The following is a 20,719-nucleotide window of genomic DNA, read 5'->3' on the forward strand; positions in this document are numbered from 1 at the left end:
AAATAAGGAGATGCAAAATTGTAGGAATGGCACACAAGAAGAAACACATGCCATGAAATATTTTTTCTCTTTAAAGGATTCAAAAAATTACAACATATCAGTGTGAAGCACAGGAAGACAAACATTCCATGAAGTTATGCACTACAGACAGACATGTCAGCATATGCTTACATTTAGCTTTTCGAGTGGCTGTCCCAGTGAGTTGATGACATAAGACTGTAGGTGATCACCATACTTCTGTTTAGCATCCCTTTTCTCATTCTCAAGACAAGATATTTTTAAGCGAGAAAGAGTGGCAAAAATATGGTGAAAGTTCTCCATCATCACAACATCCCTGGGTGTCTTCTGACTTTCACTCGCTACTTTTTCCACTAAAATAAAACGTAGGAAAAAATGTATTAAACTACAGAATTCAAGAACTTTCCCAGCTTCCCATTAAATTGATAAAAGATTTCATGAATAAGAGCCTTCCAAACAGAGAGTGTTTTCATAAGCCATCCCTACCACATTCATGTCAATGGCTCTTATTAGACAGAAAAACTGGATCTCATTTATTTTTATCTGAAATTAGTTTGAAAAATTTAATAAAATTTAAATGTCTGCATGATGATTCATTAATGGTGCTTCCCAGAATGTCCTAACTACGTATGCAGCACTTGGAGCAGTGTGGTGATATTGCTCAAATTAAGTTTCCATGTGAGCCACAGATCATAATGGACCAGGGAAGGAGTTACCGACCCTTTCCCTTTAAGGCATGTGGGTGAGGTTAGCATAGGTATCAGACAGGTCTGGAAAAAATACAAGAGGATATAAATACCAATTCATACAGTCATTATTGTGGAAAACAAAGTAGCATACAAGACACAACTTGTTAAGTTGATTAATACATACAGTACATTAAAAGAGTTAAAATCCTGGCTAAGCTCTGATTATTCAATAATGTTCATTTTTACTTTATATAGAAAATGTTGGCAACAGTTCACCATGGATTATTAGAGAAAGGGTTAATATGAATTTACTAGATCAGTGGTTCTCAACCTTTTTCCCGTCATGACACATCTGACGGACAATGCTCAAATGTGTGACACACTGCTCATTACATTCCATGGCGGAAATAACAAATAAAGGCCCAATATTATTTTTAGTTAAGAATGACACAGGGGAAAGATAAGTACTCTGTCTGAACAGAAATTATATAAATAGTAAACCTCCCATACCGAAACAGCACCAACTTCCAGCACTCAGTTACCACCTTACCTAAGAAAAGGCAACACTGAAAATATTACTGAAAATATTACTGAAGGCTTTAAAACACCAATACACCTCCTATTAGGAACAAGCCAGGCTGCTATAGAGCCCTACATAGAAACTACATGCCAGCAGAATACCTCATCTCAGTCATATGTGCAGACCCTCCCTAACAAAGAATAAAGAGACCATAAAGCATAACTAGAAACAGGCAGACAAAAACTGAACTGAAAACTACAACAAGCCAAAGAGACTGTAGGCAGTGTAACAAAGGAAAGAGAGAAACATCACAAGTCCAAACAAGAAATATAAAATCAATAGCAATAAAACCATACTAATAAAAAGAATAGATTATTTCAAATCAGCTGGAATATCCAATAATTAAAAACTCAAATAAATTTCCAGACACCAATAAAATAATTCAAAACAGCAGACACAAAGACCAAATAATAAAAAATAATAAGGATTTTAAAAAAAATGCTTTGCTCTCCATACCTGGAAACATTTGATATCTAGGTGCCCTGAGAATTTTTTTAATTAGTGGGGGGGGGGGGGGGGGGTTTGCTTGCAACTTTCTCCTCTCTCTCTCAGTCACACACAAGCTCTCTCTCACACACTGGCTCTCAGTCATGCACATACACACATGCTCTCACTTACATAGGCTCTTAATCACATTTACACACACACCTGTCTTTCTTACACTTACACACACACACAGGTTTTCAATCACATACTTGCATATCTCTTTCATTTGCCCACATAGGCTTTCATTCACATATTTACACACATGCTCTCTCTCTTTCTCTCCCTTACACACAGGCTCTCAATCACATACTCACATGCTTACTCTCACCTACACAGGCCCTCAATCACACACATGCTCTCTCTCTCATTTATACACACAGACTGTTAATCATACATACACATACTTTCTATCACTTACATATACAGGCTCTCAATCACACTTACATACATGCTGTGTCTCTTATACACAAAGGATGTCAATCACACATAGAAACATAGAAACATAGAAATGACGGCAGAAGAAGACCAAACGGCCCATCCAGTCTGCCCAGCAAGCTACGCAGTTTATCCATTTTTTTTTTTTTAAATCTTCCCCCCCCCCCTTTTTTTCTCCCCCTCCCCCATCACTATTGGCTTCCAGCACCCTCCGGCCCCAATTCCCTTCCACCCCTCCACCAATGCAGAGAGCAGTGCCGTATCCGCATCCCAATGAACATCCAGCTCAATCAGGGGTAGCAACTGCCGCAATAAACGGCCACACCCCTGCCCCATACTCTTACCCACCTCTGTTTTGTTTGTTTGTTTTTTGTTTTGGTTTTTTTGTTTTTTTGGAGATGGCAGCCCTCCAACCTTCCGCTCCGTGAAGGTGGAACACAAACCACTGGCATCCCGCTCCGTGAATGCCTCTGTGGCTACTGCCGCTCCGTGCAGTATTTTGCTGCCTGAAGGTGGAACAACTACTGGCCACTGGCATCCCGCTCCGTGAATGCCTCTGTGGCTACTGCCGCTCTGTGCAGTGTTTTACCACCTCCTCTATATTTACGCCCACTAGACTTGATGGATCCACAGTGTTTATCCCACGCCCCTTTGAAGTCTTTCACAGTTTAGACTTCACCACTTCCTCCGGAAGGGCATTCCAGGCATCCACCACCCTTTCCGTGAAGAAATACTTCCTGACATTGGTTCTTAGTCTTCCTCCCCGGAGCCTCAGCTCGTGACCTCTGGTTCTGCTGATTTTTTTCCGTCTGAAAAGGTTTGTCGTTGTCTTTGGATCATTAAAGTTTTCATGTATCTGAAAGTCTGAATCATATCACCCCTGCTCCTCCTTTCCTCCAGGGTGTACATATTTAGATTCTTCAATCTCTCCTCGTACGTCATCCGATGAAGATCCTCCACCTTCTTGGTCGCCCTTCTCTGTACCCGCTTCCATCTTGTCTTTGTCTCTTTGTAGATACGGTCTCCAGAACTGAACACAGTACTCCAGGTGAGGCCTCACCAAGGACCTGTACAAGGGAATAATCACTTCCCTTTTCTTACTCGATATTCCTCTCTCTATGCAGCCCAGCATTCTTCTGGCTTTTGCTATCGCCTTGTCACATTGTTTCGCAGACTTCATATCATTAGACACTATCACCCCAAGGTCCCTCTCCTGCTCCGTGCACATCAGCCTTTCCCCCCCCATCGAATACAGTTCATTCGGATTTCCACTCCCCATATGCATGACTTTGCACTTCTTGGCATTGAATCTCAGCTGCCATATCTTCGACCACTCTTCCAGTTTCCTTAAATCCCGTCTCATTCTCTCCACTCCTTCCGGCGTGTCCACTCTGTTGCAGATCTTAGTGTCATCCGCAAAAAGACAAACCTTACCTTCTATCCCGTCCGCAATGTCGCTCACAAAGATATTGAACAGGACCGGTCCCAAAACCGATCCTTGCGGTACACCACTTAAAACCGCTCTTAAAAACACTTAAAAACACACACATGCTCTCTCTCTCTCACACACCCACACACACACATACATATATATATATATATATATATATATCCCCTCCCTCCAGCCACTGAAGAACAACTGGTGGCAAAAGCAGCTGCAGCCTCTTCTTCCAACCTTCACAGCCTTGCCTCTGGGCAGGTGCAAGCTGCATCTGCCAGCACGCGATCCTCCAACACAGCGGCAATGGCCATTCTGTCAGAGGCCTCTGGTCACGCCCCTGCCCCCGGACCGCCCATTTTGTAAAGCCCTGGAACTTACACGCAACCCGGGGCTTTATGTGTGTCGCTGGGCCTTTTTAAAATAGGCCTGGCGAGCGTAAATCCTCTGGATTTATGTGTGTAACCCTTTTAAAATCTGGCCCATAGCTTTCACCACATCCTCTGGCAACGAATTCCAGATTTCAATTATGTATCTAGTAAAAAAAATATTTTCTCTTTTTAGCTTTAAATGTATTTCCTAGTAACCTCATTGTGTGTCCCCTGGTCTTTATACTTTTCCAAAGATTAAACAACTAATTGTTTACTCCTTCCATTCCACTTATTTCATAGATCTCTATCATATCTACCTTCAGCAGTCTCTTCTTCAAGCTGAAGAGTCCTAACCTCCTTTGCCTTTCTTCATAGGGGAATTGTCCATCCCCTTTATCATTCTGGTCGCCCATCTCTGTACCTTTTCTAATTCAGCTATATCTTTTTTGAGATGTGCTGACCAGAACTGCACACAATACTCAAGATGAGGTCGCACCACGGAGCAGTACAGAGTCATTAAGATATTCTCTGTTTTATTCTCCATTCCTTTCTTAATAATCCCTAGCATTCTATTTGCTGTCTTAGCTGCTGCTGCACATTGAACAGAAAATTTTAACATATTTTCAACAATGACACCTAGATCCTTTATCCTACGTGGTGACTCCTAATTAGAACCTTGCATTGTATAGCTATAAACTGGGTTACTCTTCCTTAAGTGCATCTCTTTGCACTTGTCCTTGTTAAATTTCATTTGTATGCCCAGTCTCCCCAGTTTCGCAATGTCCTTTTGCAATTTCTCACAATCCTCTTGTGATTTAACAACTTTGAATAATTTTGTGTTATTGGCAAATTTGATCTCCTCACTTGTTCCCATTTCCAGGTTGTTTATAAATATATTTAAAAGCATTGGTCCCAGAACAGATCCCTGGGGCACTCCACTATTCACCTTTCTACATTGGGAAAATTTACCATTTAGCCCTACTCTGTTTTGTTTTGTTTTTTTTAAATCTTTTAACCAGTTGGCAATTCACAACAGGACACTGCCTCCTATCCCATGACTTTTTAATTTGCTACAAAGTCTCTCATGACGGACTTTGTCAAATGCTTTCTGGAAATCCAGAAACACTATCAACTGGTTCACCTTTATCCATATTTTTATTTATGCCCTCAAACAAATGTAGCAAATTCGTGAAGCAAGACTTCCCTTGGTTAAATCCATGTTGATTTTGTCCCATTAAACTATGCCTATCTATATGTTCAGCAATTTTGTTCTTGTGATTGTGCCAGGCAAAATGGTAGAAACTAATATCAGATTCACTGGTCTGTAGTTTCCTGGATCACCCCCCTTGATCCCTTTTTTAAAAATTGGCATTACACTGGCAAGCCTCAAGTCTTCAGGTAAGAACATAAGAACATAAGAAAATGCCATACTGGGTCAGACCAAGGGTCCATCAAGCCCAGCATCCTGTTTCCAACAGTGGCCAATCCAGGCCATAAGAACCTGGCAAGTACCCAAAAACTAAGTCTAGGTACCATAGATGATGTTACTGATGGAAATTTGTAAACTAATAGCTGGTGCACAATTTCATTTCTCAGTTCTTCTAGCACTCTGGGATTTATATCATCTGATCCAGGTGATTTGCTACTCTTTAGTTTGTCAATTTGCCCTAGTACATCTTCCAGGTTCCCCGAGATTTGTTTCAGTTCCTTGAATCATCACCTTTGAATTTCATTTCTGGCATGAGTTTCTCTCTTGTCCATTTATATTTCAATCGGTAATGATAGAACAATCCTCAGTTGAAAAACAATATGTAAAGTTCCTCGGCACAGCTATGTTTCGCACGGTTGCTGTGTCAGGAGGAACAGAGAAAGCAATCACATCTGAAATGGAAACATCTGAATAAGAACAGTAGGCAAATACAGTAATACAGAGGTGAATGTAAAAAAATATAGAAGACATACCATTGGGACAGGACAATTCATTTTAATAGTTTAATACCGTACACAACTCCTGAAAAAACCTAAAGAAAGAACAACTAATAACAAGGGATGCTGGTTTGGTACCATGACTTGCAGAATACGTGTTGAGAGGGGTGAAACATACCTTGAAAGAGTAATGAAAGGAAACTGGCGCTGTGGCGTTTCTTGGGCTACTCTAAAAAGCAAAGCACTAAGAGGGAGGTGAAATGAGGAGAAAGGGAGAAATCTTAGGGACATTTTAATCTCTTCAGAACTTAAATCAGTATCCCCGCTAAAAGAAGTCTCCCCCTGCGAGCATTTCTCATGTACTCACTGTTTAGTATGTACTCATTCCTTGTCCATCTAAACTTTCACAGCAAGTTTATATATTGAGACACCACACTACCTGCTCATCTAGCGGTGGGTGTTACCTATATGATCTTGTGTTCCGTTAAAAACGTAGTTATACCAGACAAGCTTTATAAGGTAATCCTTATATTAAAACATTTTCACGTACATTCTCCCCTTTCCTTCCTTCCCTCCTCTCCATTTCACCCCCTTCTCACTCATTTGCTTTTTAGAATAGCCAGACACACCCTGCAGCACCGGTTTTCTTTTCAAGATCTGTTTTACCCCTTTTAACATGGACTTCTTGTATTAAAACTTTTTTGTGGACATTCACCCCTTCCTTTCTCCTTGTTTCGCCTCCCACTTACTGCTTTGCTATTTAGAGTAGCCCGAGAATGCCCCAGCACCGGTTTCCTTTCATTTCTCTTTCAAGGTATGTTTCACCCCTCTCAATACGTATTCTGCATGTCATGGTACCAAACCAGCATCCCTTGATATTTGTTATTGTTTGTTCCTTCTTTAGGTTTTTTTCAGGAGATATGTACCGTATTAAAACCGTTAAATGAATTGTTCTGTCCCAAAGGTATGTCTTCTCATTGTTCTATATTTATATATACACTTGTTTACATTCACCTCTGTAGTACTGTTTTCTCTGTTCCTCCTGACGCAGCAACCGTGTGAAAGAAACACAGCCATGTCGAGCAAGTTTACATATTGTTTGTCAACTGAGCATTGTTTCTGTCATTACTGATTGAAATAAATGGACAAGTGAACAACAAAATGGAACAGTTTACATATTGCCACACATTCTTTCCTGCTGACTTTATGCTGCATGTGTGTGCTCTTTACATCCTTTTCATAAGTATATCTCTTACATCTTCCTCAGTAAATACTGAAGCAAAGAATTCATTTAGTGTCTCTGCTATGGCTTTGTCATCCCTTAGTACCTCTTTTACCCCTTGATCATCTAATGCTCCAATTGACTCCCTCGCAGGCTTTTTTTTTACCTTGAATGTACCTGAAAAAGTTTTTAATATGAGTTTTTGCTTCCCTGGCAAGCTTCTTTTCAATTTCTCTTTTTGCTTTCCGTATCAATGCTTTGCATCTGACTTGCCAGTGATTATGTTTTCTGTTTTCTTAATTCGTACCCATTTTCCATTTCTTGAAAGATGTTCTTTTAGATATTATAGCCTCTCTCACCTCATATTTTAACCATGCCGTTAGTCGTTTAGTCTTCCTTTCACCTTTTCTAATGTGTGGAATACATCTGGTCTGTGCTTCCAAGATGGTATTTTTAAACAATATCCTTGCCAGAGCTAAACTCTTAACCTTTGCAGTTGCTCTTTTCATTGTTTCCTAACCATTTCCTCACAGTCCACATTTTTGAAAGTTAAATGCTGTTGCAGAAGATTTCTTTACTGTGCTCCCCTCCAGTTATGTCAAAATTTGATAATGTTGTCATTACTATTGCCAAGTGGCTCCAATACTGTTGCCTCTCACAGCAAACCCTGTCTCCAGTAAGGACTACGTTTAAAATAGTTTCCTCTCATTAGTTCTTGTACCAGCTGCTCCATGCACGTTTGTTGCTTTGAATGAGTTTAGGGATGTTTCTGAACCACTGCTGTTAAAAACCTACTCTATGCAAATTTAGTTCAGCTACTATTCATTGAAGTGATAAAGCAGCTGGTTCCACTGTTTTCTTCTAATGTAATAAATCATTTAGAGGTGGCGATAAGAGAGTCTGCTGAAATTCAGTATAACACGATATCACTGCGTTATTTGAAAGAGCTTGGCGACATGGCTCACAATGTTCTTTCTTTAAGGAAAAGGCCTGGGAACCAGAAAGCCAGAATGAATGATTACAATAATTCTATTTAAGTAGTTACACATAAGTTATACTCATGGAAAACAACTGAACGAGCCATTTATATTTTTCCAGATAAGGGGAATATCCCCCCCCCCCCCCCCCCCCCACAGTCACATCACTCAAACCCAAACTATTTAGCTCTAAGACCACATCTAAATGGATGTCTCAGAGTAAGGATTCAAAATAGGAAAAGTTCATCGTTTCTACAGCAATTTTGGAAATAGACCTCAGAACAAAGGATCCTATTAAAGAAAAATGCATGAAATAAAAAAATGAACATTCTTCTGTTTTCAATCTTGCAAGCTGTGAGTTTGCGGAAGGTATTAGGGATGCTCAGCATATGCCATGTGCACATTTTCCCAAATGGCTCCTCTGCAGTTTATAAATTGTCCTTTTCTTCTGAATAAGATTAGGCAGCACATGATGGAAGCCAGGAGCAAGATTTCAACAAACTTTTGCATGATTTTGAAAATAAAAAAAAGGTGACCGGAATCTCCTGGAGAAACTAAAGTGGTATATTGTTTGAGCAGATTTGGAGGTAAAAAGATTTAGCTAAAATATCAGGGGAGCAATTTTACTTTTTTTTATGGCCCAAGATTCTCATACAATAAAAATCATATCCACAAAATCTTACCATTAATAAAACTGCTTTAATAAGTTTTGTGTAGGCTTTGTCTAGGTCTCCTCGGCGCTCGGCATTTCTGAAGATAGATTCTTGCAAGTTCAGCAATTCTTCAAATCCAGACACAAATGGAAGAATGCCAACTTTACTCTTCTTTGAAATCTTCACCTCTTCCATCTGCCTTATTTGGTAACTCTACATTTAAAAACAAATAAAAAAATAAAAAGTTTATGAGATGAAAAATACCTGAACAAGGGTTCTATATCATTAACCAGAAAATGCCAAGACTCTTCTTTACATAATGAAGCTCTTTATAAAAAGGACCCATGGGTGAAACACATGGGATGTAAGAATAGCAAAGTCAAGAACTATGGATACTCCCAAAATTCACCAAAATGATAGGTGCTAGAACATACAGGATGAGCTAAAGGTGAATTGATTAATCACACTGTCAATTTCTGAAGAAAATGGAAAGTTTCAGCAAGATAATTTAATTCTGAACGTCTGAATCAAAAAAACATTAAAAAGCGAAATGCTAACATTTAGTGATGTCATGAAACCACACAACAGTTGGGTTTTAAGTCCACCATTAGCACATCTAGAGGCACTCAACAATCAATATGCACATATTAATGTTTCAGGCCTTATATCAACATAAAAAGAATCAGGATATTTGAGTTTGTATCGTGTACTCATTTATAAATATAAATCCACAGAATAAATGGGGAGAAAATGAACTCAAAATTTCCTTGTCTATCTTTCTCCTACCTTCTGAAGGTCAGTGCTTGGAATTCCACAAGGTTCCATTATTACAGAATTTAAAACATATTGCACATGATTTGATTTCATTAATTGTGAACTAAACTTGTAGATTTAGAGATAAAGATAAAGTTATCATAACAAGTTTCCAAATCAAATCAAAAAATAATGGTGTACAGTAATGAATCATTTAGAATGTTTAAAGGTCATTTACTGAAAGTAGAAATAGAAAAAGGAAAAATTAGATCTTACCTACTAATTTTCTTTCCTTTACTTCTATGAAACCAGTCAGCAACAGATGGGTTTTATCCTCCCCTCTAGCTACTGGACAGAGTACTAAAATTCTTTAAATGACATCACTCTAATATATGTCCCTAACAAAACCGGTATGACCAGAGTACTATTGTCAAAGAAAAAGTTAAACTATAATTAATAGAATAAACTCCTTATATTCTCCATTTGGAGAAAATAAAAATCTATAAAGAACTTTGTAAACTTAAGGCACTAAATTTCAATTGATCAGCTACCATTAGGTGAAAATAAAAACACTAAATAACATTTTCATGGTGGGTTTCCAGACTGGTGTTACAGAATTAAAGGAAAGGAAATTACAAGTAAGAAGAATGCTTGGCTGCACAAAGAGAGGAACATCTAGTACAGGGGTGGGCAGTTCCGGTCCTCGAGGGCCACAAACCAGTCTGGTTTTCAGGATATCCCTAATGAATATGCATGAGAGATTTCATGCACTCTGCCTCAGTTGTATGCAAATCTATGTCATGCATATTCATTAGGATATCCTAAAACCTCGACAGGTTTGTGGCCCTCGAGGACTGGAATTGCCCACCCCTGATCTAGTAAGAAAAAGGAAGTGATAATCCCCTTGGTGAGGCCTCACCTGGTGTGATAATCCCCTTGGTGAGGCCTCACCTGGAGTACTGTGTTCAGTTCTGGAGACCTTATCTCAAAAGGGACAGAACAGGATGGAGGCAGTCCAAAGAAATGCGACCAAAATGGTGGGTGGTCTCCATCAAATGACTTATGAAGAGAGGTTGAAGAACCTAAATATATATACCCTGGAGGAGCAGGGGTGATATTATACAGACATTCAGTTACTTGAAAGGTTTTAATGATCCATGGTCAACAACAAACCTTTTCCATTGGAAAGAAATCAGTAGAACGAGGGGTCACGATTTGAAACTCCAGGGAGGAAGACTTAGAACCAATGTCAGGAAATATTTCTTCATGGAGAGGGTGGTGGATGTCTGGAATGCCTTTCCAGAGGAAGTGGTGAAGACTAAAACCGTGAAGGATTTCAAAGGGGCATGGGATAAACACTGTGGATCCTTAAACGCTATAAGATAGGAATGAATGAAAAGAGGCATGGGGGTAGCTTGCTGGAATGGTGGTTATTACCCTTATCCAATAAACCTTCATATGGTAAATGCAACTCCAACATTGCTCTCTGCTTCAACGGCAAGGGGAAATGTGGAAAAGAGGATTTACAATCAAACCACCCACCACCAAGGACATTGAACTGTACAGTCTGGAAAAATAAGCATGGGGTAACTTGCTTGATGCGGCGGTTACTACCCTAAATGTGGAAAAGGGGAATTAGATTCAGATAACAACCAACAAGGACAGTGAACTATATAGTCTGCGAAAACAAATAAGCATGAGGGTAACTTGCTTGATGCGGTGGTTACTGCCCTTAACCAACAAGCCTGATACTTCACTTCTGATGCAACTCCAACATTACTCTCTGCTTCAACAGCAGGTGGATGGTGGAAAATTGGACTCCAACAGTAACCACAAGGGCCCTGACCTTGGCAGTCTGTGAAACTGATAAATATGGGAAATTGATACATATGGGAGCTTGCTGTGCAGACTGGATGGGCCGTTTGGCCTATTTCTGCTGTCATTTCTGTTACGACCTAATTCTCCCTTCCTTTTGCCTTTTGCTTCAGCAGTCAGGAACAGATGGGAAGTATCAAAGCCCATATAATTAGGGTGGGTTAGATGATAATCCCGCTCTTAAAACAGGTGCTCCAAACACCGCATCCTGCTTTGTGAGAACATCTAACCTATAATATTTGATAAAAGGACTCAAAAGTTGTTCAAGTTGCTGTTTTACATATATCATGTGAATTTAACGCACCCCTTTCTGACCAGGATTCCGTTTGAACTTTTGTCAAGTGTGCCTTAAGATCTGGAGGCTTGCGACCTTGTAATAAATAAGCAGAGAAGATAGTTTTGTTTATCCATCTCCAATGGATGCTTTTGAAGCTGCCTCGCATTTGCGTTGACTACCAAACAAGACAAATAATCTCTCTGTTTTCTGAAATTCTGCTGTTATGCACAAATAAATCTTTAGACAACATTTGAGATCTAAAAACCTCAAATTTACCTTATCTATACTACAATCCTTCTTAGCAAACATTCATAATACAATTTTCTGATTCAAATGAAAATCAGAAGCCACTTTTGGTAGAAAAAAAGGAACTGGTATAAGAACAACAGAATCTCAAATCCTTTGAGAGAAGATCAACTTAATGGAGGTTGAAGAGGATTGGTAAGAATAGCTTTGGAAATTCTTAGGACAAAGTTTGGAGAGAGGTTTAATAGTGGGATATATTCTTTAGAGTTTGTGTATGTCTGAGATAATAAGCAAGCCAGAGGGAGGTAATTTTAGTGTCTGTCTCCCTCCCTCCCACCCACCCCTACCTCAACCCTTGATTTTTAAGCAAGAGACACTTTTTTAGTAAAAATCAATCAGGCTATCTAAATCATACTATTGCACCAGCCCTTATTGAGAGTTTAATCATCCCCTTTGTAGGTTACTAGCAGACTAATTAGTGAATACACCTATAAATTTAAAGTATTCTAATTCCAACCCCTTGGCAACCTAAACTTAACTAGGAACTTAACAAAATTAAGATGAAGGCAGCAGTCCAACAGCAAGAGGGGGGCTTTCTAGTCTTTTGCATAGAGTGTCACATGTATGATTCTTTTTACCCTCTTGTATGTGTGCAAATAGCTCCTGGTTCTCAGAGAACGAGTCTGTTCTCTGGAGGCTAGAGTGGCAGACCTGGAGGAGCTGAAGCTAGGTGTTTGGGTAATTGCCAGGTTCTTGTGGCCTGGTTTGACCTCTGTTGGAAACAGGATGCTGGGCTTGATGGACCCTTGGTCTGACCCAGCACTGGCAATTTCTTATGTTCTAATAGCCAAGTCCCAAATCCAGTCTGGCAGTCCCAGTGCTACCCTTGGATCAGAAAGGTCTGCCCAGTAGAAGAGCATCACCCTGTATAGCAGGAAGTGATTCTGTAGCAAGAAACTGCTCTACAAGTGATGCATTGTCCTCTCGCACTGAGGACAAGTATCTCAGGGCTACTGCCCAGGATGGAAGGGTTAGGTCAGCCATCATAGTTGGTGATTCGATTATTAGAAATGTAGATAGCTGGTGAACATGAGGATCGCTGGTAACTCGCCTGCCATGGTACAATTTAGGATTTTAGGTAGAAGCTGAAATCTAGAACCCTCCAGGGTGGCATTCTCTGAATGGCTCCAAGTTCCACGTACAGGTCCCCAGAAGCAGGCAGAGCTCCGGAGTCTCAATACGTGGTTGAGACGATGGTGCAGGGAAGAGGGATTCCGTTTTTAAGGAACTAGACAAACTTTTAGGGAAGGGGGAGACTTTTCCGAAAAGACAGGCTCCACTTTAACCAGGATGGAACCAGTCTGCTGGTGCTGACTTTCAAAAAGGAGATAGAGCAGCTTTTAAACTAGAACAATGGGGGGAAGCAGACAGTTCAGTCAGCAGTGCATGGTTCGAAGGAATGTATCTTTGAAGGATAGTAATGAACCAGGAGAGTTAGGGCATCCCAACAGAGAGGTTCCAATAAAAGCAAACGTAGGTCCATGTGCCTATAAGTAAAGAATCACCTGAGTTAAGAATTCCAAATTATCCATATCAATTGAAAAGCAGGTTAATACAAACAAAAAACACACTTGAAAAGTCTGTATGCCACGCCAGAAGTCTTAGAAGTAAGATGGGAGAGTAAGGATGTATAGCAGTGAATGATGAGAAAGACATAATTGGCATCTCAGATGCCTGGTAGGAGGAGGATGTTACGTCAGTCGGTCGCAGATGGCTGCGACCGCTCTGCCTTACCTCTTTTCTATCCTTTTCTCCTCCTTGGGCAAGATGGCTGCCTCCGGGGTGCCATTGCCGAAACCCTCAACGTCTCCAACTCAGCATGGGCTTCCCAGTCCGCCCATGCTCCTTCCTGTGGCCTCCTAGGATGCGCGTGTGCACGTTGCCGCGCTCAAATACATGTCATAGCGGGAACCTCGGGGGCGTCCCCACCGCATGACGTCGATACCTCCGGGTATTTAAAGCCTCCACTTTGCTACTATTTTTGAGTTAGCAAGGACTTTGGTTCAAGCTTCTCTGACCGCTTTAAGCTGCTCGTTTAGATGCCTCGCTACCCTCCGAGGATCTCGCTCCTTAAGAAGCTCTAGACACCTGCTCCTCGGGGGTCTCTTGCTTCCAACCACCCTTCAGGGTTTCTACTAACTAGAAAACCGCTTCTCGGGGGTCTCTATCTTTCTAATTATTTCAGGATTCTGGACTATCAGGCCCTCGAGGGCCTACCAGTCTGTGTATCCTGCATCACGGACCTTCGGTCCCACCATCTTCATCACCAGGAAGACGCCACACTACGCTCCTGAGTACCTCTACGATCCGGTGCTCCAATTCCACCCACCAGGCTCGGCTTTGCTCGTACTGCGGGCTCCCAGCTATCTTGAACATCTGGGTGAGACTTCTACATCTGAGACTATCTGAATGTATAGGCACCGTGCAGACTTCCGTGCCTTTCCTTCCTGCATCATACAATCTATCTACGGAAGTACAATAAAGCTTTCCACCTACAACCTCTCTGAGGTTAGCCTATCGCTGTGGTTCCCCTTGGGAGGGGCCCCGAGGGAGAAGTCACCTCCACAGCGACTATGGATCCACACAATGCCACAAACACAACAGATTGCTAACTCCATGGATTCGGCTCAGCTCGCGGCCTTGCAGGCCATTCCTGGCTAGCCAGAGGATCATGGAACAATAAAAAGTCTTTGGATAGCCTAGCTACTGTACCTTCATCAGTGCATGCTCAACTGAATTCTTCAGCAACTCTGTGAAAGAAGTTCTGTCTCCAATGGTGACCCTCAGACCACTGCTAACCCTTATCCATGCCTACCCGCTTTACGGGGTGAAGTCAAGATGTGTAGAGGGTTTATAATCAATACAGCATGCATTTTTCGTTAAGCCTACCCTCTTTCCCACTGAGCTTCCTATCATTTCTAGAGAGACGAGCCTTGGTTTGGGCTTGGCTTCACCGTTATGGGAACATGAAGATTCCTATCCTGAATGACCTATCAGGATTTCTTAAACTTTTTAAGTCTGTCTTTGATGACCCAGCTAGCCAGACTGTCGCTGGATCTGCTTTGCTCAATCTCCAGCAAGGTAATAAGCCGCTCACGACTTCGCTATCGAGTTTAAGACTTAGCATCCGAACGACATTGGACCCTGGATGTCTACATGCCATATTCATGGAGGGCCTCAACTGTCGCTTAAAGGACGAATTAGTGGCTCGTGAATTGCCTGATACCTTGAGTTCCTGATGGAACTGGCTGGGAGAATTGACCGCCGTATCCGAGACTGAACTCAGGAGGCTAAGAGCCCACGAAAGTCCACGGTGAGGGCTAACCTTTCCTAAACCTGTGCCTATTGCTTCCAGTCCTACAGTCAACTTACCTTAGAACATGTTTTTTTTCGCTGTCATAATCACTTGTACAAATGATAGCAACAGTTTTGCAGGTTTTGTTTCCATCCAGTATTATATTTGCAGATTTACTGAGAATGTCAGTAGAAAGAAGTGTCTCCGTACTGTAATTTAAAAAAAGACTGCTCTGGAATCTTAATTCTGTTGGGTTTTTTTTTTCAATATCAAGTCATGGTGGAGAGGAAAGGGTGACCCTGGGATTTTCCCTCGGATTCTGGGATTGCAACTGGTTCAGGACCCATGGATCAGTTTGTGGTGCAAGTGATGCACGCTTCTTCTATCTCAGAAGGATTGGCCCTGGTGGAACAGGATGCTGGGCTTGATGGATCCTTGGTCTGACCCAGTATGGCATGTTCTTAGAAGAGGAAGAGCCTATGCAATTAGGCTGAAGCTATTTAACTTCTAAGGAGAGACATTTTTGCAAATGCATGGGGTTATGCATGTATTGTGGCCAATCGGGCCACGCCGTCCAAACTTGTCTCATCTGTCTGGGAAAACTGAAGGGCCTAGGATCTGAAGGAGGACTTCTCTGGGCTTCACATCCCCTACTCCTCCATTATCATTACCAGTATCTCTGCTGTGTGGAGGCCTTGAATTTCAGACTCTTGCTCTCATTGACTCCGGGGTCCGGAGGTAATTTTATTTTGAAGCACTTGTTTGAACATCTACAGATTCCTACCATACCATAGCTAAACCCTTGCTATTGTCATCTATCTATGAAGAACCACTTCCTGTAGAAGTTTCATTGACTACCCAGGCCTTTGGCCTGCGCACCGGAGCTTACACTCTGAATCCATCTCATTTCTTCGTATTGGAAGAGGCCATGCATCCGGTGGTACTTGAGCTGGCCTTGGCTTCAAGATCAATATGCCTCAATTTAATTGGGCCATGTTGGAACTGTCCTGGTGGGGGCCTGTCACGGCCGGTGCCTCGCAGAGGTTTCACTGCTCATTTGCATGCCCAGTACAACACCATCGTTACCTGGCTTACCCCACAATACGCCTCCTTCCAGATTGTTTTTTTCAAAACAAGCAGCAGATGTACTTCCAGCACATAGAGTATTTGACTGCGCCATAAATCTGAAGCCTAATTCAGAACCTCCCAAAGGAAGAGTCTACCCTCTTTCAGTAGCTGAGACTAAAACCACATCCAGCCACATACAAGAGAACCTGCAGAAGGGATTCATCAGACCCTCCAAATCTCCTGCTGGTGCAGGCTTCTTTTTCGGAGAAAAGAAAGATGGCACCTTACACCCCTGCATCGATTACAGGGGTTTGCATGAGATGCCCATCAAGGACAGGTACCTCTGCCTTTAATATCCAAACTGTTCGACAAGCTCCAAGGAGCCAAGATATTCTCTAAATTGGACCTTAAAGGAGCATACAACTTGGTGAGTATTCATGAAGGAGATGAAGGGAAGGCTGCTTTTAACACTCGTGATGGACACTTTGAATATCTCGTCATGCCCTTCGGTTTGAGTAACGCACCTGCAGTCTTTCAAAATATGATGAACGACATTTTACAGATCTTACTTTATCAATGTGTAGTGGTATATCTCGATGATATATTGATCTTCTCTCAAGATCTGCAAACTCATCAGGAGGATGTCAAGAAAGTTTTAAGATGTCTTATTATTATTCTTTGCAAACTGATGTCTCTTTATGATAACATTTATTTGAACCTGTTTGTAGCCTTCTTATTTTTGTAAACCGTTATGATGGATTTATGATGAATCTGAATGACGGTATATAAAACTCGATTAAATAAATAAATAAATAAATAAATAAATGTCTGCGTGAGTACCACCTATACGCAAAGCTTGAAAAATGCGAATTCCACAAGGAGTCTGTACCCTTCACGGGTTTCAGATGGACCCCAAGAAGTTAGAAAGTATCCGGGACTGGCCCCCAACCTACGGGTCTGAAGGCTCTGCGCCGCTTTTTGGGCTTCACCAATTACTATCGATCCTTCATTAAAAACTACTCATCATTGACAGTCCCTCTAACTGCTATGACCAAGAAGGGATCCAATCCCGCCAATTGGTTTCTAGAAGCCATATCAGCCTGACACTCAAAGAGGCTTTTCAAAAGAAGCCGTGCCTCCGCCATCCTGACCCACATCGTCCATCCATCGTCGAGGTCGACGCATCGGAAGTTGGTGTGGGATCGGTTTTAAGCCAGTATAGTGAATCTAATGTGCTCCATCCTTGTTCCTTCTTCTCAAGGTGGTTCTCGCCTGCCGAAAGAAATTATGGAATCGGAGACATAGAGCTACTCGCAATCAACCTGGCCTTCGAAGAGTTGCATCCTTGGCTGGAAGGTGCATAACACCAAATAGTAGTGTACACCGATCACAAGAATGTGAAGTACCTCAGACATGCTAACATGTTAACACAGTGTATATGTTTTAATTGTTATAACATTAATTGTAAGAAGTTGTTATATTTGTAAACCGGAGTGAAGGCTTGTACCAAATTTCGGTATCTAAAACACACAAATAAATAAATAAATAAATGCTCGACGACTCAATCACCGTCAAGCAAGATGGTCCCTGTTCTTTAACAGATTCGATTTCCTGCTGAAGTATCATCTGGGAGAGAAGAACACTCGGGCTGATGCCTTGTCATGATCCTTCTCCCCTCAGGATGTGCCAGATGAACCCAGTCACATCATTGACCCCGGTAGAGTGGTTCTTGCAGCCACTCATACAGTACCCATCGGGAAGACGGTGGTGGCCAGAAATCTAAGGAAGAAGCTGTTGAAGTGGGCACACGATTCCCGTCTGGCTGACCATCCAGGACAGAGTCATACCCTAGCTATGTTACAATGGTTACTATGGTGGCCAACCATGAAAAAGGATATACAAGCTAATATGGGTTCCTGTGCTGTCTGTGCCAAGCAGAAACTTCCAGCCAGACATCCTTGGGGTTTGTTACAAACTCTACCATCGCTGGATGAACCCTGGACACATATAGCAACAGATTTCATGGTAGACCTGCCACCGTCCAATAGAAAACACCATTTGGGTCACAGTTGACCGCTTCTCCAAAATGGCACATTTTGTAGCATTACCAGGATTACCCTCTGCTACAGAATTAGCAAAACTCTTTACTAAACACATCTTCCGCCTTCATGGGATGCCTAAGCATATCCTATCCGACAGAGGAGTACAATTTATTGCGAAGTTTTGGAGAGCTCTATGTCAAAAATTTGACATCGCCTTGGACTTAACCTCCGCTTACCATCCTCAAAGTCATCCCCCAAAAGTCAGAAATCTCGGGGTAATCATGGACAGCCAAATGAGTTACACAGGCTTCATCAACAACACAGTAAAGGAGTGTTACTTTAAACTCCAAGTTCTAAAAAGGCTAAGACCCCTCCTCCATTTCCATGTTTTCAGGTCAGTCTTACAATCTATCATTTTCTCAAAAATTGATTATTGTAATGCACTTCTTCATGGCCTGCCAGATAACTCACTTAAGCCTCTCCAGTTGTTACAGAACACAACTGCATGGATTCTCACAAAATCCAATAAAAGGGACCATATAACTCCGATTTTAAAAAAGCTACATTCGCTCCCAATCAAGTTCAGAATCCTTTACAAACTATTAACAGTCACTCACAAGGCCATTCACAACATCACTCCACTGGACCTCACAATTCCTTTGCAACTCCACACCTCCTCCCGTCCTCTAAGACTAGCCCAGAGAGGTACTCTTCAAGCATCTACTATCAAAACCTGCTTAAGAAAAAGAGCTATGTTCGCTTCTGGACCCAAGCAATGGAATCTGCTCCCACCTGACCTAAGACTTGAACAATGTCCAATCACCTTCAAGAAGAGACTTAAGACTTTGCTGTTTGGCCAGGCTTTCCCATAACCACTCATTTCCGCATCAGCCCCTCCCCGTCTGTCCCGACCCAGGCCTTCCCTAAGTATCCTATTTGTAACAAAGCCGCTATTTTTCATTCCCTTTTCCCCCTTATCCTACCCTGCCCTACCGGTTTTTTTCACCCTACTAGTACATCTCACTATGGTTATACTTTGCCTATTCCCTTTATGTAGTTTGTTATGTTTATCCAAGTTTTCTCCACCTTGTTCAATGTAAAGACAAGACTCTGTCACTGTTGTTGTTTGCTGGTTATAATGTAAACCGAAGTGTTAATTAATTCTGTTAATTGAACTTCGGTATATAAAAGTTATAAATAAATAAATAATGGTCAGACTGAGAGAATGAATAGGACACAAACAATTTCTGCATTTCTATGTCAATTCCAGGCAGAACAATTGGACTGAATTACTGCCTTGGGCAGAATTTGCCATCAACTCGCATCCTACTTCTATGGGGTCTTCCCCCTTCCAGCTCATCTACAGATGACAACCACTGCCCTCCTCTGCCAATTCCGTTATCAGTGGCTTCTCCTGCCACACAGACTACTGCAGCATAGCTATCTCAACTGTGGAAGCAAACAAAGGAGTTACTCCTCAAAGCAGGACAGAAGGCAAAAAGAACCTACAATGCCCATCATCGAAAGGCACCACAGTTTCAGGCTGGAGACAAAGTCTAGTTAAGTACCAAGTATCTTTGCCTAAAACTTCCTTCGGCACGTTTTGCTCCTCGCTATGTTGGACCCTTTGCTATCCTTCAGCGATTAGGGAATCTGACGTACAGTTTGAAACTACCTCCATCAATGAAGATACACAATGCATTCCATTTCTCTCTGTTAAAACCACTGATGCTCTCTGAGTTCTCCAAAAAGATCCCAGAACCAACCAGTCTGGACACTGAGGACGACATCGAATATGCCGTGGATGACATCTTGGATGTCTGTAAGAGAGGCAAGACATGGGAGTATCTCATCTCCTGGGAGAACTATGGATCAGAAGAGAACTCATGGGAACCGCTGGTCAACATCACAGATAAGGACATGGTATGTCAATTCCACCTGGCACACCCACGGAAACCCAGACCACCTGGAAGAGGTCTTGGAGGGGGCCCTTTGAAGGGGGGTACTGTTGCATCCATCGGTCACAGATGGCTGTGACCGCTCTGCCTTACCTCTTTTCTACCCTTTTTCTTCCTCCTTGGGCAAGATGGCTGCCTCCGGTGCAGACTGCCGAAACCCTTGGCGTCTCCAACTCAGCATGGGCATCCCAGTCTGCCATGCTCCTTTCTGTGGCCTCCTAGGGCGCGCGCATGTTGCCTATGCTCAAATACACATCATGGTGAGAACCTTGGGGGCGTCCCACCTCATGACGTCGATACCTCCGGGTATTTAAAAGCCTCCACTTCGCTACCATTTTTGAGTTAGCAAG

General features: G+C 42.0%; 1 protein-coding gene across 3 annotated transcripts in view; it reads right to left on the reverse strand.

Moving 5' to 3' along the window:
- EXOC1 (exocyst complex component 1) overlaps nt 1–20,719 on the reverse strand; it is a 188,249-nt gene that overhangs the window by 15,373 nt on the left and 152,157 nt on the right. For 2 of the 3 annotated variants that reach the window (XM_029587375.1, XM_029587366.1), the window contains 2 exons: nt 8,826–9,008; nt 215–371 (listed from right to left, as the gene is read on the reverse strand). In XM_029587375.1, coding sequence (XP_029443235.1) covers nt 360–371; nt 8,826–9,008 — 195 coding nt within the window. In that variant the 3' untranslated portion in view covers nt 215–359. Of the gene's footprint in view, nt 1–171; nt 383–8,825; nt 9,009–20,719 lie in introns of those variants that run through there. The other variant, XM_029587384.1, reaches the window with a different exon arrangement.

This window comes from Rhinatrema bivittatum, chromosome 1, assembly GCF_901001135.1.
Source record: "Rhinatrema bivittatum chromosome 1, aRhiBiv1.1, whole genome shotgun sequence".
Classification (NCBI taxonomy): domain Eukaryota; kingdom Metazoa; phylum Chordata; class Amphibia; order Gymnophiona; family Rhinatrematidae; genus Rhinatrema; species Rhinatrema bivittatum.